Here is an 18,676-nt window from a genome sequence, read left to right on the forward strand (position 1 = left end):
GAGGTTAGGACGGGTCCCCCATAATCACTGCGATCAGCAGACATCCACAGCGCCCGTGACCGGTCCTCTCAGGGCTCAGGACGTCCGGCCCAAGAGCAGGTAGCAGGGCCTCGAGATCCGGCAGAACTGGGACAGTTGGAAATACTCAGGCCCCGAGGCCGAGAACTCGCTTCGCGCGCCTGGGCCAAACCCCGCCCTCCGCCCCGCCCCTTCCGCTCGCACCGGGGCGGGGCCTACGCGGCGGCGGGGATCCGTTCCGACGCGGCCACGTTGTCCTGCGCGCCCTGCGCGCCTTGGCCCTGGGATCCTGGGGGTCCCCTCCCGCGGCACCCCTTTCCTAGGCTTTCCCCTCACCCCAACTTTCGCCGCAGGGCGGTGTGGAGGGGCCGCAGCAGTGTTCCCGGGTAGACTCGGCCGTGGCACCGGGAGCAGGCCTAGCCAACATCCCCCTGAAGAAGGGGCTCGGATCGGGAATCTGGGCCCGAGAAGGCGCCGCCCTCCGTCCGTCCCGCTCCCCGCGCCGCCTCCCCTCGCCGCCCCGGGCAGCCGAGAAGCACCGGGAAGAGTTGGGTTGGGGGGAGTAGAGCTCGGCGCCTGGGCCCCCATGCCCGTGCGCCCCCGCGGGCCCGCGCCATGGCCTCCGGGAGCGTGGCCGAGTGCCTGCAGCAGGAGACCACCTGCCCCGTGTGCCTGCAGTACTTCGCGGAGCCCATGATGCTCGACTGCGGCCACAACATCTGTTGCGCGTGCCTGGCGCGCTGCTGGGGCGCCGCCGAGACCAACGTGTCGTGCCCGCAGTGCCGGGAGACCTTCCCGCAGCGGCACATGCGGCCCAACCGGCACCTGGCCAACGTCACCCAGCTGGTGAAGCAGCTGCGCACCGAGCGGCCGTCGGGGCCCGGCGGCGAGATGGGCGTGTGCGAGAAGCACCGCGAACCCCTGAAGCTGTACTGCGAGGAGGACCAGATGCCCATCTGCGTGGTGTGCGACCGCTCCCGCGAGCACCGCGGCCACAGCGTGCTGCCGCTCGAGGAGGCGGTGGACGGCTTCAAGGTGAGGGCGCCTCGCGCGGCCCCGGACAAAGGGAGGCGCGAGCCAGTGGAGGCCGCCCTGGGTGTGTGTGTGTGCGTGCGTGCTTGTCGGTGTCTGTGTTTCCCGCCTAGAAAATGGCTGAGCCGGACGTGGGCCGTCATTTCCTCTGTCGGCTGCAAAGCCGCCTGCACGCCGATTGGGGAGGGAGAACCTGTAGCTGTCCAGGAAGCCAGAAAAAGTCTTCTCCCCCTCCACCCCATCCTCATCCTCCTTTCCCGACTCGCCCGCACGCTGGCGAGTTCGAACGCGACCCTTGCTTTCTTTGGACATAAAAAGATGTTGTGTCCAAACTCCGATCGTTGCCTGTAATCCTAGCTTTTACTAAGAAGCTGAGATCTTGAGGGTACCCGGTTCAAAGCCAGCCCGGGCAAGAAAAATCTGTGAGACTCTTATCATAGTCCCAATTGAACTATCAGGAAACCAGAAGTGGAGCTGTGGCCCAAAGTGTTAGAGCCTTGAGCCAAAAAAGAACAGGGACAATGCCTGAGTTCAAGCCCCATGACCGATCAAAAGAAACAACAAAAAAATACAAACAACTCTGTAAATATAGATAGGACTGCATCAGAGACCCAGGCATTCTGACCGACTCCCAGATAAATACCAAAACACACTCAGACACGGAGTGGCTGTGTATGCCCATTACTTAATCTATAAACATTTCCTCATGGCTTTTCTGTAAGTAGTCCATGTGTTCTAGTAGCTAATGAGAAAGATCAGAAAACTTACTGCTCATTTAACTAGCCAGGGGACTCTAGAGATAAAACAGTTACTGTGAAGAGTAAGTGAAATCATAGGATGTGCAGAGGCCTTTGAACTGTTAAATACAGTGGCACAGTTACCTGGGGGTGGGGGGGATATAAAATAGTTCTAGTTGATACTGATAATCAGTAAGAACTCGATGCTGTACTTTTTTATTTTGAGGGCTGGAGGAATATGTACACCGTTTTGTTTATGCGTATTCAAGTATGAACGATGACAAGGCTTGTAGAACTTTCAATTCTGTCATTTCACTCATTTTCTCATAACTGTAGTCCATTGGGAGTTTACCTGCTTCACCCATGAGAAACATAAGAGAAGTCATTTTCTCAGTGTGCCTTTGGGAGAGCTACAGCTTAACTTTGAGTCCAGTCACCTTTCCATAAATCCATGCAGTATCCTTCCAGTAAAGGTTTGTCACTGTTTTAAGAAACACAAATTTGGTATTATCACAATAAAAAAAGTTTTTTTAATTAAAAAAAAAAAAGAAACAAATTTGGGGCTGGGAAGATGGCTCAGTGGTAGAGTGCTTGTCTTGCGTGCATGAGGGATTCCTCAGCACCACATAAACAGAAAAGGCCGGAAGTGGCACTGTGGCTCAAGTGATAGAGCGCTGGCCTTGAGCTAAAGAGCTGAGGGACAGGGCCTAGGTCCAGATTTCAAGCCCCACGACCAACCAAAAAACAAAAAAAAGAAAGAAACAACATCTGAGAGCTGTGGTCTTAGCCTGTGCTTTAGGCATAACAGTGTAATCTGAGAAGGGACTTCTTGTTTCTATGTGAGTCCTGGGGTGTCAACTCTGGGCCTGGGCACTTGTCTGAGCTTTTGTGCTCAAAACTAATACTCTACCACTTGAACTTGTTTTAAATTGGAGATGATTTTTTTGGTTTTTTTAGACTCAGTCTGGGTTTGAACAGTGATCCTCAGATTTCAGCCTCCTGCGTAGCTAGGATTAAGAGGCCTAAGCCCCTAGCCCCCAGTTATGAGAGGAGACTTTTACTGGGGACTGGGTATCAGGAGTCTGAGTTCCATGTGTGCTAAGCAGAAGAGCGAGGCTGATGCTAAAGTATATCTGGTCTTGAAATGCCTGTTTTTCTTCAGGAACAAATCCAGAATCAGCTGGACCATCTAAAGAGAGTGAAAGACTTAAAGAAGAGACGGCGGGCTCAGGGTGAGCAGGCACGAGCTGAACTCTTGGTAAGATTATCTGTCAAGGAGTGTTTTTTGTTTTGTTTTGTTTTTTTACAATGCTTCGATTCTGAGTGTATTTTGTTTTGCTTTATGTCAGTACTGGACTGAAACTCAGGTTTTCATGCTCTAGATTGGTGTTTCGTTGTTATATTTGTTTTATTGTAAAGGTGATGTACAGAGGGGGCAAGTCAGGTATTGAATACATTTCTTTTTTTTGTTTTGTTTTGTTTTTGGGTCCAGTCGTGGGGCCTGAACTCTGGGCCTGGGCTCTGTCCCTCAGCTCTTCAGCTCAAGGCTAGGGCTCTACCACTTGAGCCACAGCGCCACTTCCGGCTTTTTTCTTTTTGCTTATGTGGTGCTAAGGAATCAAACCCCGGGCCTCATGCATGCAAGGCAAGCAATCTACCACTGAGCCATCTTCTCAGCCCTTGAATACATTTCTTTTGAACAGTATCCCCCCTCATTTTCTCCCAGTTGGCTTATTTTTTTACTCAAGGTTGGCACTCATCACTTGAGCCATACCTCCACTTCAATTCTGGGTGTTTTGGTTTTTTTTTAACCTCTACTTTAATCTAGCCTCCCAAGATCTGGACAAATGGTGGATGTGCTAATTCTGTTAGAAGATTGGGGAGTGTTGAAATGGAGAAAAAAACAAAGGTGCTTGTGGCTCATGCCTGTAATCCTTTCCTTGCCTATGGCTGAGGAGCAAAGCGATTGGGAAGAAGTAAATATGACAACTAAATGCCTTTCCATGAAAGAAACAGGCAGAATTATTCCTACCAAGGTACCAGTATCATTCTTTGAGAAATATTGAATTAGTTCAACAGGTTTTTTTGTTGTTTGTTTTGGTTTGGCTTGGTTTTGGTCATGGGGCTTGAACTCTGGGCCTGGGCACTGTCTCTCAGTTCTTCAGCTCAAGGTTAGGGCTCTACCACTTGAGCCACAGCACCACTTCTGGTTTTTCTGAGTGATTTATTGGAGATAAGAGTCTCACAGTGATTTTTCTCTCTGGGATGGCTTCGAACCACGATCCTCAGCCTCCTGAGTAGGTAGGATTACAGGCGTGAGCCACCAGTGCCCAGCTAGTAGAACAGTTTTAAGTTTTTGTTCAGACTGGATTTTGTATTTCTAACATACTCTGGTTTGTCTTTGAAAGATTTCATGGTGTGTGTGCATTCATTATAAGATGGGTGGTAGAGGAATGTGTTGGAGGAAGGCGCTCAGGAGCAGTTGAGCGCACAGGTGTTGGTATACTTCTGAAAGGAGCCCGTAGTAAGTATTTTTAGCTTTGTGGCCTTATATGGGCTATGTCACCTTTAATTACCACTGTTACTGTATCTCAAAAGCAACTGCAACCAGTACATAAGTGAATGGGTATGGCTGGGTTCTAGTAAAACTAGTTCTGCATTGCCTCTTGGGATGTTTGCTGATTTGTTTGCTTACATTTTTTGCATCTGGCCTCACTGAAGTCTAGTGTGGCCTGGAGCATCAAAAGTGATGGGATTACAGGTATGCATCACCACATCAGGTATATAACCTCTTACTTAGAACAAAACCATGAAGAATGGTGTCTTTTGAGAGTGAAAGTTGGAGTGGAGAAGGGATGCACATAAGCTTTGTCAAACAAGTTAACACATCCAGTAGCTCACACTTGACCTGTAATCTTAGCTACTCAGGAGGCTAAGATCTAAGGACAGTGGTTCAAGCCAGCACAGGCAGAAAGTCCAGGAGACTCATCTCCAATTTACCAGCAAGTAGAGTATGGCTCTACTTGCCTCAAGCATAAAAAGCTCAGGGACTGCTGGGTGCCTGTGGCTCACGCCTGTAACCCTAGCTACTCAGGAGGCTGAGATCTGAGGATCTCGGTTCAAAGCCAGTTTGGGCATGAAAGTCCGTGAGACTCTTATCTCCAATAAACCACCAGAAAACCAGGAGTGGTGCTGTGGCTCAAGTGGTAGAGTGCTCGCCTTGAGCTGAAGAGCACAGGGACAGTGCCCAAGCCCAGAGTTCAAGCCCCATGACCGACCCCCCATTCCCCCCCCCCCCCCCGCAAAAAAAAAAAAGCTCACAGATAGTGCCTAGGTCTGAGTTCAAGCCCCAGGACAGGTATAAAAAGTTAGCACAGGTTGGTTCTTGGTCTATGCTGGCATTTGATGGGTTATGAGTGATAAAAAAATTAGCACAAAGAGATAACTAAGAGAAACTCTTCCCCCAAACCCCAACCTCCTAAGGCAGAGAAGTTGGGGAGTATCTCTGAAAGACAGAGAAGAGAGAGGACATACTTTACAGATGAAGCACTGTTGTAGGAAATTGTTTATGCTTGATTAGACCAAACCATCCACCACAGGGCAGATACCTGGTCAAGTCCTTTCTCTGTGTGGCAGTCTTTCCTGGCTTTCACTTCCAATAATGTCTTTACCCCCTTTGCCTATGAGGTACAACACAATCAGGTCTCCTTTTTCCTTTTCTGGCTTCTTCCCTTAGCACTTGATGTAACTCATGTTCTCCAGCCACCCAGAATCAACCTTTCCCTTTTCTCTCCATTTTCTTTTCTTTTTCTTTTTTTCTTTTTTTTGGTCAGTTGTGGGACCTGAAATCTGGGCCTGGGCACTGTCCCCCAGCTCTTCAGCTGTAGACCAACGCTCTACCACTTGAGCCTCAGCCCCACTTCTGGCTTTTTCTGCTCATGTGGTGCTAAGGAATCAAACCCAGGACCTCATACATGCAAAGCAAACACTCTACCACTGAGCCACCTTCCCAGCGCCTCTCTGTTTTCTTGCTCACACCATTTCTTCTCCTTGGAGAGCCTTCCTGCTCATACTTATGTGATGAAGTGTTTTGTTCCACAAGACCTGTGTGACCCCTGCTTCGGTGAAGTCTACAGGCTTCCCTCACCACCCTGCACCGCTCATCTTTACCCTTCCATGACAATGTGTATCACGCCAACCCAACTCTCACTTGAATGAGTTCCTGAAGGGAATTTAATTATCACCAGGATGACTCAGCTCCTGGTCATTATGTACCTGGACAGGAAACACTGGAAATAATGAGTGAACATTGTGCTTTTTTGTGGTATGGATGAAATAATGAGGTCTTAGTGTAGGTTGTCATGGGGAATTGTCAGAGGCTCTAAAAGTGAGCCTTTCCTCTTCACTGCTCTTGCCTGTCATTGCTACAGAGCTTGACTCAGATGGAGAGGGAGAAGATTGTTTGGGAGTTTGAGCAGCTGTATCACTCCTTGAAGGAGCATGAATATCGCCTCCTGGCCCGCCTCGAGGAGCTAGACTTGGCCATTTACAACAGCATCAATGGTGCCATCACCCAATTTTCCTGCAACATCTCTCACCTCAGCAGCCTGATCGCTCAGCTGGAGGAGAAGCAGCAGCAGCCCACCAGGGAGCTTCTGCAGGTAAGGCCCTGAGATCCCTTTTAAGAGCGCTCTCAGGAAAAATGGCATTCCTTCTCGTCTGGCAAGTAGTGTCCAGGCCCCCTGTCTTCCTTTTTAAGAAAGAAGCAATTTCTGCTGGAGTGGCAAGCACATGGCAAAGCTAGTGGCATGGTAGAAGGGAAATATGCATACTAGAAGTTGTGGTGACAAAAATTGGATCATCAGGTGCATTGTCTTATAGAGAGGGAGAAGAAGATCTACTGCCCAGGACCACTCTGCGTTGATCAGTGGTGTGATCGTGGGCAAAGCTCTTGACCTCTTGCAACCCCACTGACCATTTGCTCATGATCTGAGGGGCTTAGGATACAAGTCACTGAAACACCTGCCACATTCCATTACCCTGTCATTTCTATAGTGTGCACTGCTGCATTCACAAAACAAGAAGCATTTGAGCAGGCATGTCAGCCTGAGCAATCCTAGGATTTAACTTTGGTAATATTAGGTGGGAGACCTTGGTGCAGGTCTAGCTAGAAAAATCACAGCTAATGAGTACTGTTCTATGCACTGGGATTAATTGATAGGTGTTAGGAAAATGGAGGCTAAAGAAAGAGGAATAGGCCAGACTCTCCATCTCAACAAGTGAGGACTGTTTATTGTATGAGGAACAGCATCGAGGTGCAGCAACCTTCATGTGGGAATGGAGGTTGTATGAGGGACTGGGGCTTATATTGGTCTTAATGAGGAAACAGAAAATTAAAAAAGAAAAAACAGACTACGGTCTCTTAAGGCCAAGGGCGGGGACCCTTGGCCTGACCCAAAATGGAATGCTTTGCCTGGGGTGAGGAAACTTTCAGCCAGGCCTAGGTCAGAATGACCTGCCTGTGGTCAAGCATCATGCACCTGGTGTTTTGCTTGACCTGAGGAAATAAAGCAGTGGTCAGTACTTCAATGGGTAAGTAAACTAGTGTGAAGCTCTGACAGTAAGTGCACAATTATCACAGGTGTTGATAAATGCCAAATACGGATGACAAGAGGTAGTTGTGATGACACACTCCTGTACTTTCAATACTTAAGGAGGCTGAGGTAGGATCACCACAAGTTCAAGGCCAGCCTGGGTCACATAATGAGTTTAAGGCAAACCTAAGCTCCATAGCAAAACTGGCTCACACCTGTAATTGTAGCTACTCAGAAGGCTGAAATCTGAAGATCTCAGTTCAAAGTCAACCAGGGCAGGAAAGTCCCTGGGACTCATGTTTCCAATTAACTACCAGAAAAGCCAGAAGTGGAATTGTGGCTCAAGTGGTAGAGTGTCTACTAATTTTGAGCAGAACTCAAGATAGAGTATAGGTCCTGAGTTTGGGCTCCCCGATAGAGTATAGGTCCTGAGTTTGGGCTCCCAAGACTAATACACACGCTCACACACAAACACACACGGTGAGAGTTAAGCCAAAGTTTAGCACTTTATGGCCCAGGATCTGTTTCTGAATGACCTTGGAGCTTTTTTGTTGTTCTTAGTCATAGGACTTGAAGTCAGGGCCTGGGTGCTGTCCCTGAGCTTTTTTTTTTTTGAGGCTAGCGCTCTGCCAGTTTGAGCCACATCACCACTTCCAGTTTTCTGGTGGTTCACAATCTGGTTTACAGACTTTCTTGAGCCTGGGCTAGCTTTGAACCTTGATCCTCAGATATCAGCCCCCTGAGTAGCTAGGATTACAGGCATGAGCCACCAGTACCTGGCTAAATATTTTTATATATTTTATAATATTTTTAAGATGTTTGGAAAAATCTGAAGGATCTTTCATTGGTAAAATTATATGAAACAAATTCAGTTTCTATTGAAACAGAGCCATGCTCATTCATTCACGTATGTATGTATCACTATATTTTAGCCATCACTACATTTTAGCTACAACAACAGCATTGAGAAGTGGCAACAAAGACTGTGTGGCTCATGAAGCCTAAAATATTTACCACCTAGTTCTTTAAGAAAAAGATTACTTTGATCCCCAGCTTGAATCTTAATAAGTCTTATATTTACTTGCTAGGAAGAGAAGCTCTCCCTTCTGACCACCTGTGGAGAATGACTAGAAGAAAGAGTATTTCAGTCAATAAGGAGAAAGTATAGACAATAGATTAGTGCAGTTGATGTTAAGTAATACCAAAGCTAATAAATTTGGTTTAAAAACATAGTCACCAGTGGTGACGTTTTCTTGAATGTCAAAAAGGAGTAATTTGGGCAGGAGTTGAGTAGTAACTGGGTAAGATTAATGGAGGCCATACAAATAGCCAGCACTGGTTGCTCACGCCTATAATCCTAGTTGGCTAGGATTATAGGTTGAGATCTACAAATCATGGTTTAAAGCCAGTCCTGGCAGTAAAGTCTGTGACATACTTAGCTCCAGTTAACCACCAGAAAACCAGAAGTGGAGCTGTGGCTCAAATTGGTGCAATACTAACCTTGAGCAAGTTCAGGGATAGCACCCAGACCCTGATAGTGATGGGTTATCATAAAGAAAACGGAAATTATGTCATTTGAAGGAAAGTGAATGGAGCTGGGGAAAAATTGTAATATTGAATAAGCCAAGTATCACATGTTTTCACTGATTTGTGGACTTTAAAACATTTGTGTATATTTAGACATACACATATAGAGAAAACAGGAATGTTGTATGGAACATTTTAGGGAATGAAAGAGAGGGGAGAAAGGGAAAATGTTAAAGGACAAGTAATATCAAAATGCATGGTGTCTGTATGAATGCAACATAAAGAAATTCACTGTATGCTTAGAACTTGGGGAAAAACTGTGGCTCAATTGGTAGAGCACTAGCCTTGAGCACAGAGAGGCTCAGGGACAATGCCAAAGTCCTGAACTCAAGTCCCACAACTTACATACAAAAAAAAAAAACAAAACATGAAAATGGAGAAAATAGTTGAGAGATGAGGTAAGCTTGCTGAGCTTTATCTAGAGGGGATTCTTAAACTAGTAAAATATATTTTCAAAATGTACTTGGAGAAGTCTGTTGTAAGAGTCCAGTTGATCCAGGACTGGAAATAAAAGGTTTTTTCCTTTGTTTAAAAAAAAAAAAGAGTCCCCCACGATATAACCCCTGCTTTCACTATATTTGATGTTGGTATAATTTGTGGAGGGGAAGGGAAAAAAACAAATCGTTTAAATAGGGATACAGGTGGACCCATTGCAACAATGAGATGTACAAATCGTTATGTCGAAAAACGAATTTTACAACTTCGGTGGCGGGGATGTGGGGGGGAGATGGGAAGGGGAAACAAAGGAGGAGGCAACAATGCTTGATAAGAAATGTACTCATGCCGGGCGCTGGTGGCTCACGCCTGTAATCCTAGCTACTCAGGAGGCTGAGATCTGAGAATCGCGGTTCAAAGCCAGCCCGGGCAGGAGAGACTGTGAGACTCCTATCTCCAATAAACCACCAGAAAACCGGAAGTGGCGCTGTAGCTCAAGTGGTAGAGTGCTCGCCTTGAGCTGAAGAGCTGAGGGACAGCGCTCAGGCCCAGAGTTCAAGCCCCACGACCGACAAAAAAAAAAAAAAAGAAAGAAATGTACTCATTATCTTGCCCATGTAATTATAACCCCTCTGTACGGTATTTTCACAATTAAAAATAAGTAAATAAGGGAAGGTGGCTCAGTGGTAAGAGTGCTTGCCTTGCATGCCTGAGGCCCTGAGTTCGATTCCTCAGCAACACATAAGCAGAAAAAAGCTGGAAGTGGTGCTGTGGCTCAAGTGGTAGAGTGCTAGCCTTGAGCTGAGGGCCAGCGCCCAGGCCCCCACAACCGACAAAAAATAAAATTAAAAAAAATAAGTAAATAAATAAAATAATAAAAAGGGGCTGGGAAGGTGACTTAGTGGTAGAGTGCTTGCCTAGCATGCATGACGCCCTGGGTTCAATTCCTCAGTACCACATACACAGAATAAGCCAGAAGTGGTGGTGTGGCTCAAGTGGTAGAGTGCTAGCCTTGAGCAAAAGAAGCTCAGGAACAGTGCCCAGGCCCTGAGTTCAGGCCCCAGGACTGGCATAAAAATTTAAAAAAAGAAAAAGAATCCAGTTGAAATGAAAACGGTAAACTGATAAGATTAGGGTGGTAAGTTGTAGGGTGGTAAGTCTGGGGAAAGAGTTGACTATTGTATATAGGTGAAGTTATTTTACAACATAAAGAAAACAAGGGAGGCAGTTGAAGTAGAAGAATAGGATGCCTGAGTTAGAAAATCCTGTTTTCCTTTGCCCAGTTTTTAGCTCCTTGTGACTAAGGTATGTTCTGGGATTCTTGTTCTGGTTTCTCCCAGGAGGGCCATCCAATTGTTAGGTCTTCAAGGAATGCCTGTGAAAGGAAACTCAACTTACAAATAACTTCTCATGGTTATCCTTTTTCTTTCTTTCGTAGGACATCGGAGACACATTGAGCAGGTACAGTTTTCTCTGCCTGTAGTGTTAAATCAAGCACAAGAAGATACCTTATTTGTAAATCCTGAAAGGAGACGAGTCTTGATTTGGACATCTTAACTGAATTGCTGTTTGCCCCTGAAGGTGCTAGACAAAGCTCAGCTTTTGGGAAAACCTGAGAATTATTGACAAATGGTGTGGTGTGTGGGTGTGGTAGAGGTTCGCTTTTGAGATTTCCAGAGATTTCTCAGTGTGAGGACATTTCACTGAGAGGGTAAGGACTTGAAGTGACTTGGGTAGAGTCCAAGGATAGGTCGTAGTTCCTGTGTATTTCAGAATTCTTTGCATTTCATTACTTTTTTTTTTTTCTTTCCTATAATGGGATGGGGGGAATTAAGGAAGGTAAGAGCAGCTTGGAGTTACATAATGAGCCACCTGTATTAAGAGGACTTTGGGGTGGGGAACTCAGTGCAAAAGCACATTCTTATCATGAGCCAGGATCCCTGGGTTTGGTCCCCACTATGAGAAAGGGGTAGGGGTGAGGCGTGAGCACCTCCCCTGAAAATTGTGACAAAATAGAAAGGGATCACTTGAAGGGGCCAAGAAGCTAGGGCACAGTTGAATTTGTAGGATGAATGGCATGAACAAATGGGCTAGGTCTTAAGGACATAATGTTCAGTACAGTAGTGCCTATTAGTTGAGATTGATTTTGAAATTAAAATCTTGAATGGTGGAAATCTTCCTTAGGAAAATGCAGTTAGATTGTATCAGAGCATTTGAGGAGACGAAGAGAGCCTCCTAGATGGGGTAGGTTGACTGGGCAATCAGCAGATAGCATTATACTGATAGAATTGTTATTCTTGAGGGTCCTTGGGGTGGAGCTAATGTGCTAGGACTGGTATAAGATGGCCCTCTAGCTACTTCTTTTTTTTTTTTTTTTTGGGTCCGGTCGTGGGGCCTGAACTCTGGACCTGGGCACTGTCCCTCAGCTCTTCAGCTCAAGGCTAGCGCTCTACCACTTGAGCCACAGCGCCACTTCCGGCTTTTTTTTTCCTGCTTATGTGGTGCTGAGGAATTGAACCCAGGGCCTCATGCACGCAAGGCAGACGCTCTACCACTGAGCCACCTTCCCAGCCCCACTACTTCTTTTTTGATACTAGCCTACTTCTGACTTTACACATGGGAATATATCTCTAGGATTCTAGCAATGTCTGGCAATAGGATTGGGTTTGGCTATGTGAGATAGCAAATAGAAAATTTCATTGGCTTAGTGCTTAAACATAATTTTTTAAAAAATTGCCACCATGTTAAGAAATGGGTGCTTGGGTAGCAGTTGAGCTGATACTCTAAATCCAGTGATCCACAAAGAGTGATTTCTTCCTGTTCACTATTCTGGCATTCCTAAGGTACAATCCTTGATTATACCAAGGGAGAGGCTAAAATGCCAACCAGAAAAAAAAACAAAAGTCATACCACATTCTTTATTACGCAGATCGTGAGATAGTTCTTAACCTCTCATTAGCCAGAACTGAGTCACAAGGTCACATCTGGCTATAAGGAAGACTAACCAGCCATGAGCCATAAAACAGGGAAGATGGGAGAGAGGGTTATTGGGTAGACAACTAACGGTCTTTGCTATAGACTCCCTTGTAGAGGTGAGGAAATCGGGTACCGTGCCCCACAGAGTGCCTATCTGTCTGAAGATGTCATTCTCTCCATGTTTTGGAACCGGAAGATTCTGGACAGTTACCCATCATAAATATCAAGGACTTTGTCATGGAATCTAGTGCTTTCTGGCAAGGTTAGCCTCATAATTCAATTTAATTCAATGAACCTTTCTGAAGGCTTGCTGTTTGTGAACTCATGAGCTAAGTGCTTTGGGGAAAATGAGTGAGATCTCCCTTTTTCTGGTTTAGAGGATTATAGTCTCAGAGGAGGAGATATGAGAAGGTATAGTAGTTGGTTCTAAAGACTGCAGCTGTGTTGGACATTTTAGCCTAAGCTCTGTCCTGGCCCTGGGAAGGTTATAGAGTTGGAGGAAAGCAATCACATATGTTTTTAAATTTAGGGCTGAAAGAATCAGGATCCCTGAGCCCTGGATCACACCTCCAGATCTGCAAGAGAAAATCCACATTTTTGCCCAAAAATGTCTGTTCTTGACCGAGAGTCTGAAGCAGTTTACAGGTAATGTGAAGAGAGAAGTGGGGTCATGAGAAGAAATAGATTTTGATTCTGAATTATTACTTTCCAACTAGATATAACACTGTATACTGAATATGTCTTTTTTTTTTCCTTAGAAAAAATGCAGTCAGATATGGAGAAAATCCAAGGTAAATTTGCCTGTTTACAGGGCTTTTGATTTTGGCGTTTCTTGGGAAGAAGAGCACCTGTAGTAAAAGTGTGAGAAAATGGGTGGGTGATCTTGCTGGCCAACTTCCTGCTATTTTACGTTTCTCTTACCCATTCCTTCCACCCCTTTTTTTCCCCCCCTGGTTTGGTGAGACAGGGTCTTACTATGTATATAGCTCAGCATGATCTTGAACTTCACCATTTTTTGACTTAGCTTCCTGAATGGCTGAGATTACAAGAGTGTAACCTCTTAACATGTTTGTTTGTTTGTTTTTTGTCTGTCATGGGGCTTAAACTCTGGGCCTGGGCACTATCCCTGAGCTCTTCAGCTCAGGGTGAGTGCTCTACCACTTGAGCCACAGCACCACTTCCAACTTTCTGGTGGTTAATTGGAGATAAGAGTCTCATGGACTTTTCTGCCCTGGCTGGCTTTGAACTGGGATCCTCAGATCTCAGCCTTCTGAGTAGCTAGGATTGTAGGCATGAGCCACAGGTGCCCAGCTTCTTACATCTTTTTATTAGTTTTTTATTAGCTTCTTATTAGTTTTTCTAATTAACAGCCTTATTCTACATTGACGAAGGAAGAAAAAAAATCTGGAAATGATTTATCTAAAGATCTCTTTAATTTAGAAAGAACAGACTATCCTGGCTACATTTTACTTGAGCCAGTATTTGTGATTTACTTGAGCCAGTATTTGTGTTACAGGTGCCAAGTAGCCCAAGAGGAATGAATAACAGTAGCTAAGTCAACACCTAGAGGAATCAGGCTGTAGGATTCCAGCCTGCCACTTGATAATACTAGAATATTATTTGCTCATCTTTATATATAAAGTGAGGGAAATAAACACTGTAGAATAAAAACTGATATCTTTTTAGAACTCTGTTCCTTAAAGTTTTATTGGCTTTTAGAGGAAATTTTTCCAGACCTAAGAATTTCTGCACATAAACCACTTCTAGCAGTTAGCTAATTGAATATGAATGTGAAAACAAATTCTTAAGAATTCTGATGGCATTGAAATCCTGGTAACTAGTAGGCCCTATTTTTTTTATAAATCCCCATAATCTTTGAAAATTTCTTTTTATGTAGCATCCCCATTTCATCTTTTGAGATCTATACTTTTATTGGCATCTAGTAATTTTGATTTAGGGAACATATGCTCCATGAGCAACACAAATGGGGAAGAGAGCTTCCTACATTAGCCTTCTGAGTGCTGGTATAGGGTGTAGCCCACCATGCACTTAATACAGGGAATAGCACCAAATCAAATGATATGATTTCATTTACTAATGTTCTTTGCCATTTAAAAAGAATCATATGTCAGCTGTCAAGTTGTTTACCCAGAATGGCAGTGGGTGTCACTGAGCCACCCAGCCTCTAGATGGTTTGTGAAAAGTAAAAGTCAGGAGTGGTATATGACACACGAGAACTGGCTGGCTGGAAAGTGCAGTGGTTCTGTCGTGGCTCAGTTGGATACCTTTTTTTATTTTTTCCTTTTTTTTAACCAATCTGAAGCATGTGGCTATTCTACCCAAGCTCCCCAGTGTCCTTCCCTTAGTGTCCTTGGGTGGATGATGGAAACATACGTTGTGTAAAGTAATAATAAGTGCATGGCTAACAATGGGAGTTCTGATTTATTTTTATTTTTTGTTGGTTGTGGGGCTTGAACTCTGGGCCTGGGGACTGTCCCTCAGCTCTTGATCTCAAGGCAAGCGCTCTACCACTTGAGCCACAGCGCTGCTTCTGGTTTTCTGGTGGTTTATTGGGGATAAGAGTCTCACAAACTTTCCTGTCCTGGCTGGCTTTGAACTCTGATCCTCATAGCTCATCCTCTTGAGTAGCTAGGATTACAGGTGTGAGCCACCGGCACCCGGCTCTGAAATTTTTAATGCCATTGCTATATAATTAGCCAAAGCTTTCTCACTAATTCTGGAAATAGTCACATGGCTTCCATAACTTCTCTTTTCTTTTGGTCTTTCAGAATTGAGAGAAGCTCAATTATACTCAGGTAGGTTGATGGAAGACAAAACCACGGCAAGGCCAGGAGGAATAAGTCCTTGTGAACCCAGTTACCAAGTGGTTTGAGAATTATCTTAATTTAGATCCTTTAAATTATATATGTAGAAATAGCATATGACAACAGTCTATCGTCATTGCTGTTTATAATCTTTACTTCAGAGCTGAAGTGATAGGGAGTTAAGGATTCTAGTGGAAACACACATTTCCCTAAATACAGAAGTTCTACTGTACTGTGTTGCCTCCTTTCCAGTTTCAGGGGCAACATGCTTTTGGCTAGCAAGGATGATTGAGTTCACCTCTTACTCTCAGCTGCCAGAGTCTAGGCATCTTAGTCATCCCACTTCTAAGGTTGAAACCACATCTCCCCTAGATAGCCATCTTCACTCTGTGATTTGGAAAGAGTGGATCTTCTCTGATCCCAGAGCACCCACATCTAACATGTATGTACTTCCCTCTGCTGTTGTGTGGAATCCTTTTCATGAAGAAAAGGATTTCACTTGGACCTCCTTGTTCTGATCTCCACTTCCAGAGCAATTAACCCATTTTCCAAAGGACAATAAATTTTTCTTAGACCATTGCCTATAGACCATATTCCATTGAGATATTACCTGAGTACTTTGTGTCCTGCACAGTCTTAACATGTAGGGTAGTTCAGAAAGAACACAAACGTATAACCACTATCCTGCCTTTACATAGTCTGCTTGTATGTATGAGGTGTACCCACAATGCAAGAAAGAAGTGGGGCCTAGATGTATAGCTCACCAATAGAGTGTGTGCTAGGCATGTGTGTGAGGCCTTGCATTAGTAGTTCTAGCATAGAGAGGGAGGAATGACATTGATCAAAATGCATTGTACTCATAAATTGATGTTGAATTGAAACCCCATTGTACAACCACTTACAGATAACAATCGTGTGTGTGTGTGTGTGTGTGTGTGTGTGTGTGTGTGTGTGTGTGTATTTTGGTATTGGTTCTCAGGCTATCCCTGAGTTTTTCCTCAAAGCTAACATCCTACCACTTAAGCCACAGCTCCACTTCTAGCTTTTTGGGATTAATTGAAGATTAGAGTCTCATAGTCTTTCCTTCCCAGGCTGGCTTGGAACCAGGATCCTCAGATCTCAGCCTCCAGAGTAGCTAGGATTATAGGTGTCTGGCTAAAGATAATAGTTGTTTTTTGTTTGTTTAATTCATCTGTAAAAGAAGACAAAAACCAAGAGTTCTGGGGTTCTCGTCAACTCCATCAGCCTGTCATGAATCTTTTTCTTTTTTTTTGGTCGGTCGTGGGGCTTGAACTCTGGGCCTGGGCGCTGTCCCTCAGCTCTTCAGCTCAAGGCAAGCGCTCTTACCACTTGAGCTACAGCGCCACTTCTGGTTTTCTGGTGGTTTTTTGGAGATAGGAGTCTCATGGTCTCTCCTGCCCGGGCTGGCTTTGAACCGCGATCCTCAGATCTCAGCCTTCTGAGTAGCTAGGATTACAGGCGTGAGCCACTAGCGCCCGGCTGTCATGAATCTTTTGTGAAAATATTTTAGCTTGTGGTTGGGGTTTGCTTTCTGAACATGATATTAGAACTAATGAGAGAATGCCTTTTAGTGCTTTGAAAGCAGGAAGGTACCACATGACTGCAAGAGGCAGTGATCCTGTCAGGGGGAGATACTTTGCCTGGTTAATAGTTTTATGTTTAAAAGCAAATTGGTATAATGGCATGATCTGGTTAAGAAAAACTGAGGAGGGCCTGGCACAAGTGGGTCATGCCTATAATCTTAACTACTCTGGAGGTAGAGACTGGGAGAATAAAGGTTCAGAGTGATCCTCATATATGTATATATGAGGCCCCATATATATCAATTAGTAGCTGGACACAGTGGAACTCCTCTTTATCCTAGAGAGCCATAAATAGGTGGGTTGAGGGCAGGCTGGCTTAGACATACATATGAGATTCTTTGTTAATATGATTATGTGATGCTGTGCCAAACCCTACCCACCTAGAATTTGGAATGGCAGTGTTGGCTACCAAAGCTTTCCAGCTAAAGGATTGTGGACATGTAAGCCTCAAGACTAGGTGTGTGGCTCAAGTGGTAGGATACTTGCCTAGCAAGAATGACATCCAGGGTTCAATCCCTGGTTCTGACTTTAAAAAAAAAAAAAAAAAGCTTCCAGATTTGTATTGTAGTGGATATTGCGGCGTAAGAAAGAATGGATGTGGATAAAATTTTAGTATATTCAGTGTATAATCAATACAGAAGGTAGCCAGCTAATCTAACTGTAATTTTTTAGATGAGAATTTTGCGATGATTCATCATAAAATGGATGTATTCTTTAGTGGGGAGCTCTTACTGTTCCCAGGGAGCTAGGAGAAAAGGCAGTGAAGCCTCCTGACCAAAAGACTGACCCCCTTTGTGTTTCTGCAGTGGATGTGACTCTGGACCCAGACACGGCCTACCCCAGCCTGATCCTCTCTGATAATCTGCGACAAGTACGCTACAGTTACCTCCAACAGGACCTGCCCGACAACCCTGAGCGGTTCAATCTGTTTCCCTGTGTCTTGGGATCTCCATGTTTCATCGCTGGGAGACATTATTGGGAGGTAGAGGTGGGAGATAAAGCCAAGTGGACCATAGGTGTCTGTGAAGACTCGGTGTGCAGAAAAGGTGGAGTAACTTCGGCCCCCCAGAATGGATTCTGGGCAGTGTCGTTGTGGTATGGGAAAGAATATTGGGCACTTACCTCCCCAATGACTGCCCTCCCCCTGCGGACCCCTCTCCAGCGGGTGGGGATTTTCTTGGACTATGATGCTGGTGAGGTCTCCTTCTACAACGTGACAGAGAGGTGTCATACCTTTACTTTCTCACATGCTACCTTCTGTGGGCCTGTCCGGCCCTACTTCAGCCTGAGTTACTCGGGAGGGAAGAGTGCAGCTCCTCTGATCATCTGCCCCATGAGTGGGATTGATGGGTTTTCTGGCCATGTAGGGAATCATGGTCATTCCATGGAGACTTCCCCTTGACAAGGTGAACTAAAGCCACCAGGGTGGTTGGCTCTAATCCTTACCCAGCCACAAGGCATCTTGTTCTTGCCAACTCCTATCCATCAAAGCTGGATTTCCTTACCATTTTCCATGTTCTCTACTATCCTTTCCCAGCCCCTGCAAATTGTAAGATGTTATGAAAAAGTATCAGTATTTCCCAGAAATAAAGAAAAAAAAAGATGTGTCTGTCTCCAATGTTTCACATTTTTCTAGTCTTACAGGACTTAGAATAAAGAATTTGTATATTCCAGTGCTGGTGGCTCATGTCTGTAATCCTAGCTACTCAGGAGGCTGAGATCTGAGGGTCACAGTTCAGAGCCAGCTCAGGCAGGAAGGTCTGTGAGACTCTTATCTCCAATTAACCACCAGAAAACAAGAAGTGGTGCTGTGGCTCAAATGGTAGAGCACTCACCTTGAGCTGAAGAACTCGGGGATAGCACCCAGT

At 45.1% G+C, this 18,676-nt stretch overlaps 1 protein-coding gene across 1 annotated transcript; it reads left to right on the plus strand.

Annotated features, from left to right (window-relative positions):
• The first annotated feature begins 237 nt into the window (after positions 1–237).
• Positions 238–18,409, plus strand: Trim27 (tripartite motif containing 27). Its single transcript, XM_070024342.1, has 8 exons — positions 238–1,053; positions 2,950–3,045; positions 6,218–6,448; positions 10,842–10,864; positions 12,909–13,024; positions 13,138–13,170; positions 15,169–15,195; positions 17,615–18,409. Exons 1-8 carry the CDS (start codon positions 634–636, stop codon positions 18,208–18,210), a joined length of 1,542 nt encoding a protein of 513 aa, XP_069880443.1. The 5' UTR covers positions 238–633; the 3' UTR covers positions 18,211–18,409.
• Positions 18,410–18,676: the final 267 nt, after the last annotated feature.

The sequence above is a fragment of the Dipodomys merriami genome, unplaced genomic scaffold (genome assembly GCF_024711535.1).
Source record: "Dipodomys merriami isolate MVZ:Mamm:240054 unplaced genomic scaffold, mDipMer1.0.p SCAF_16, whole genome shotgun sequence".
NCBI classification, from domain to species: domain Eukaryota; kingdom Metazoa; phylum Chordata; class Mammalia; order Rodentia; family Heteromyidae; genus Dipodomys; species Dipodomys merriami.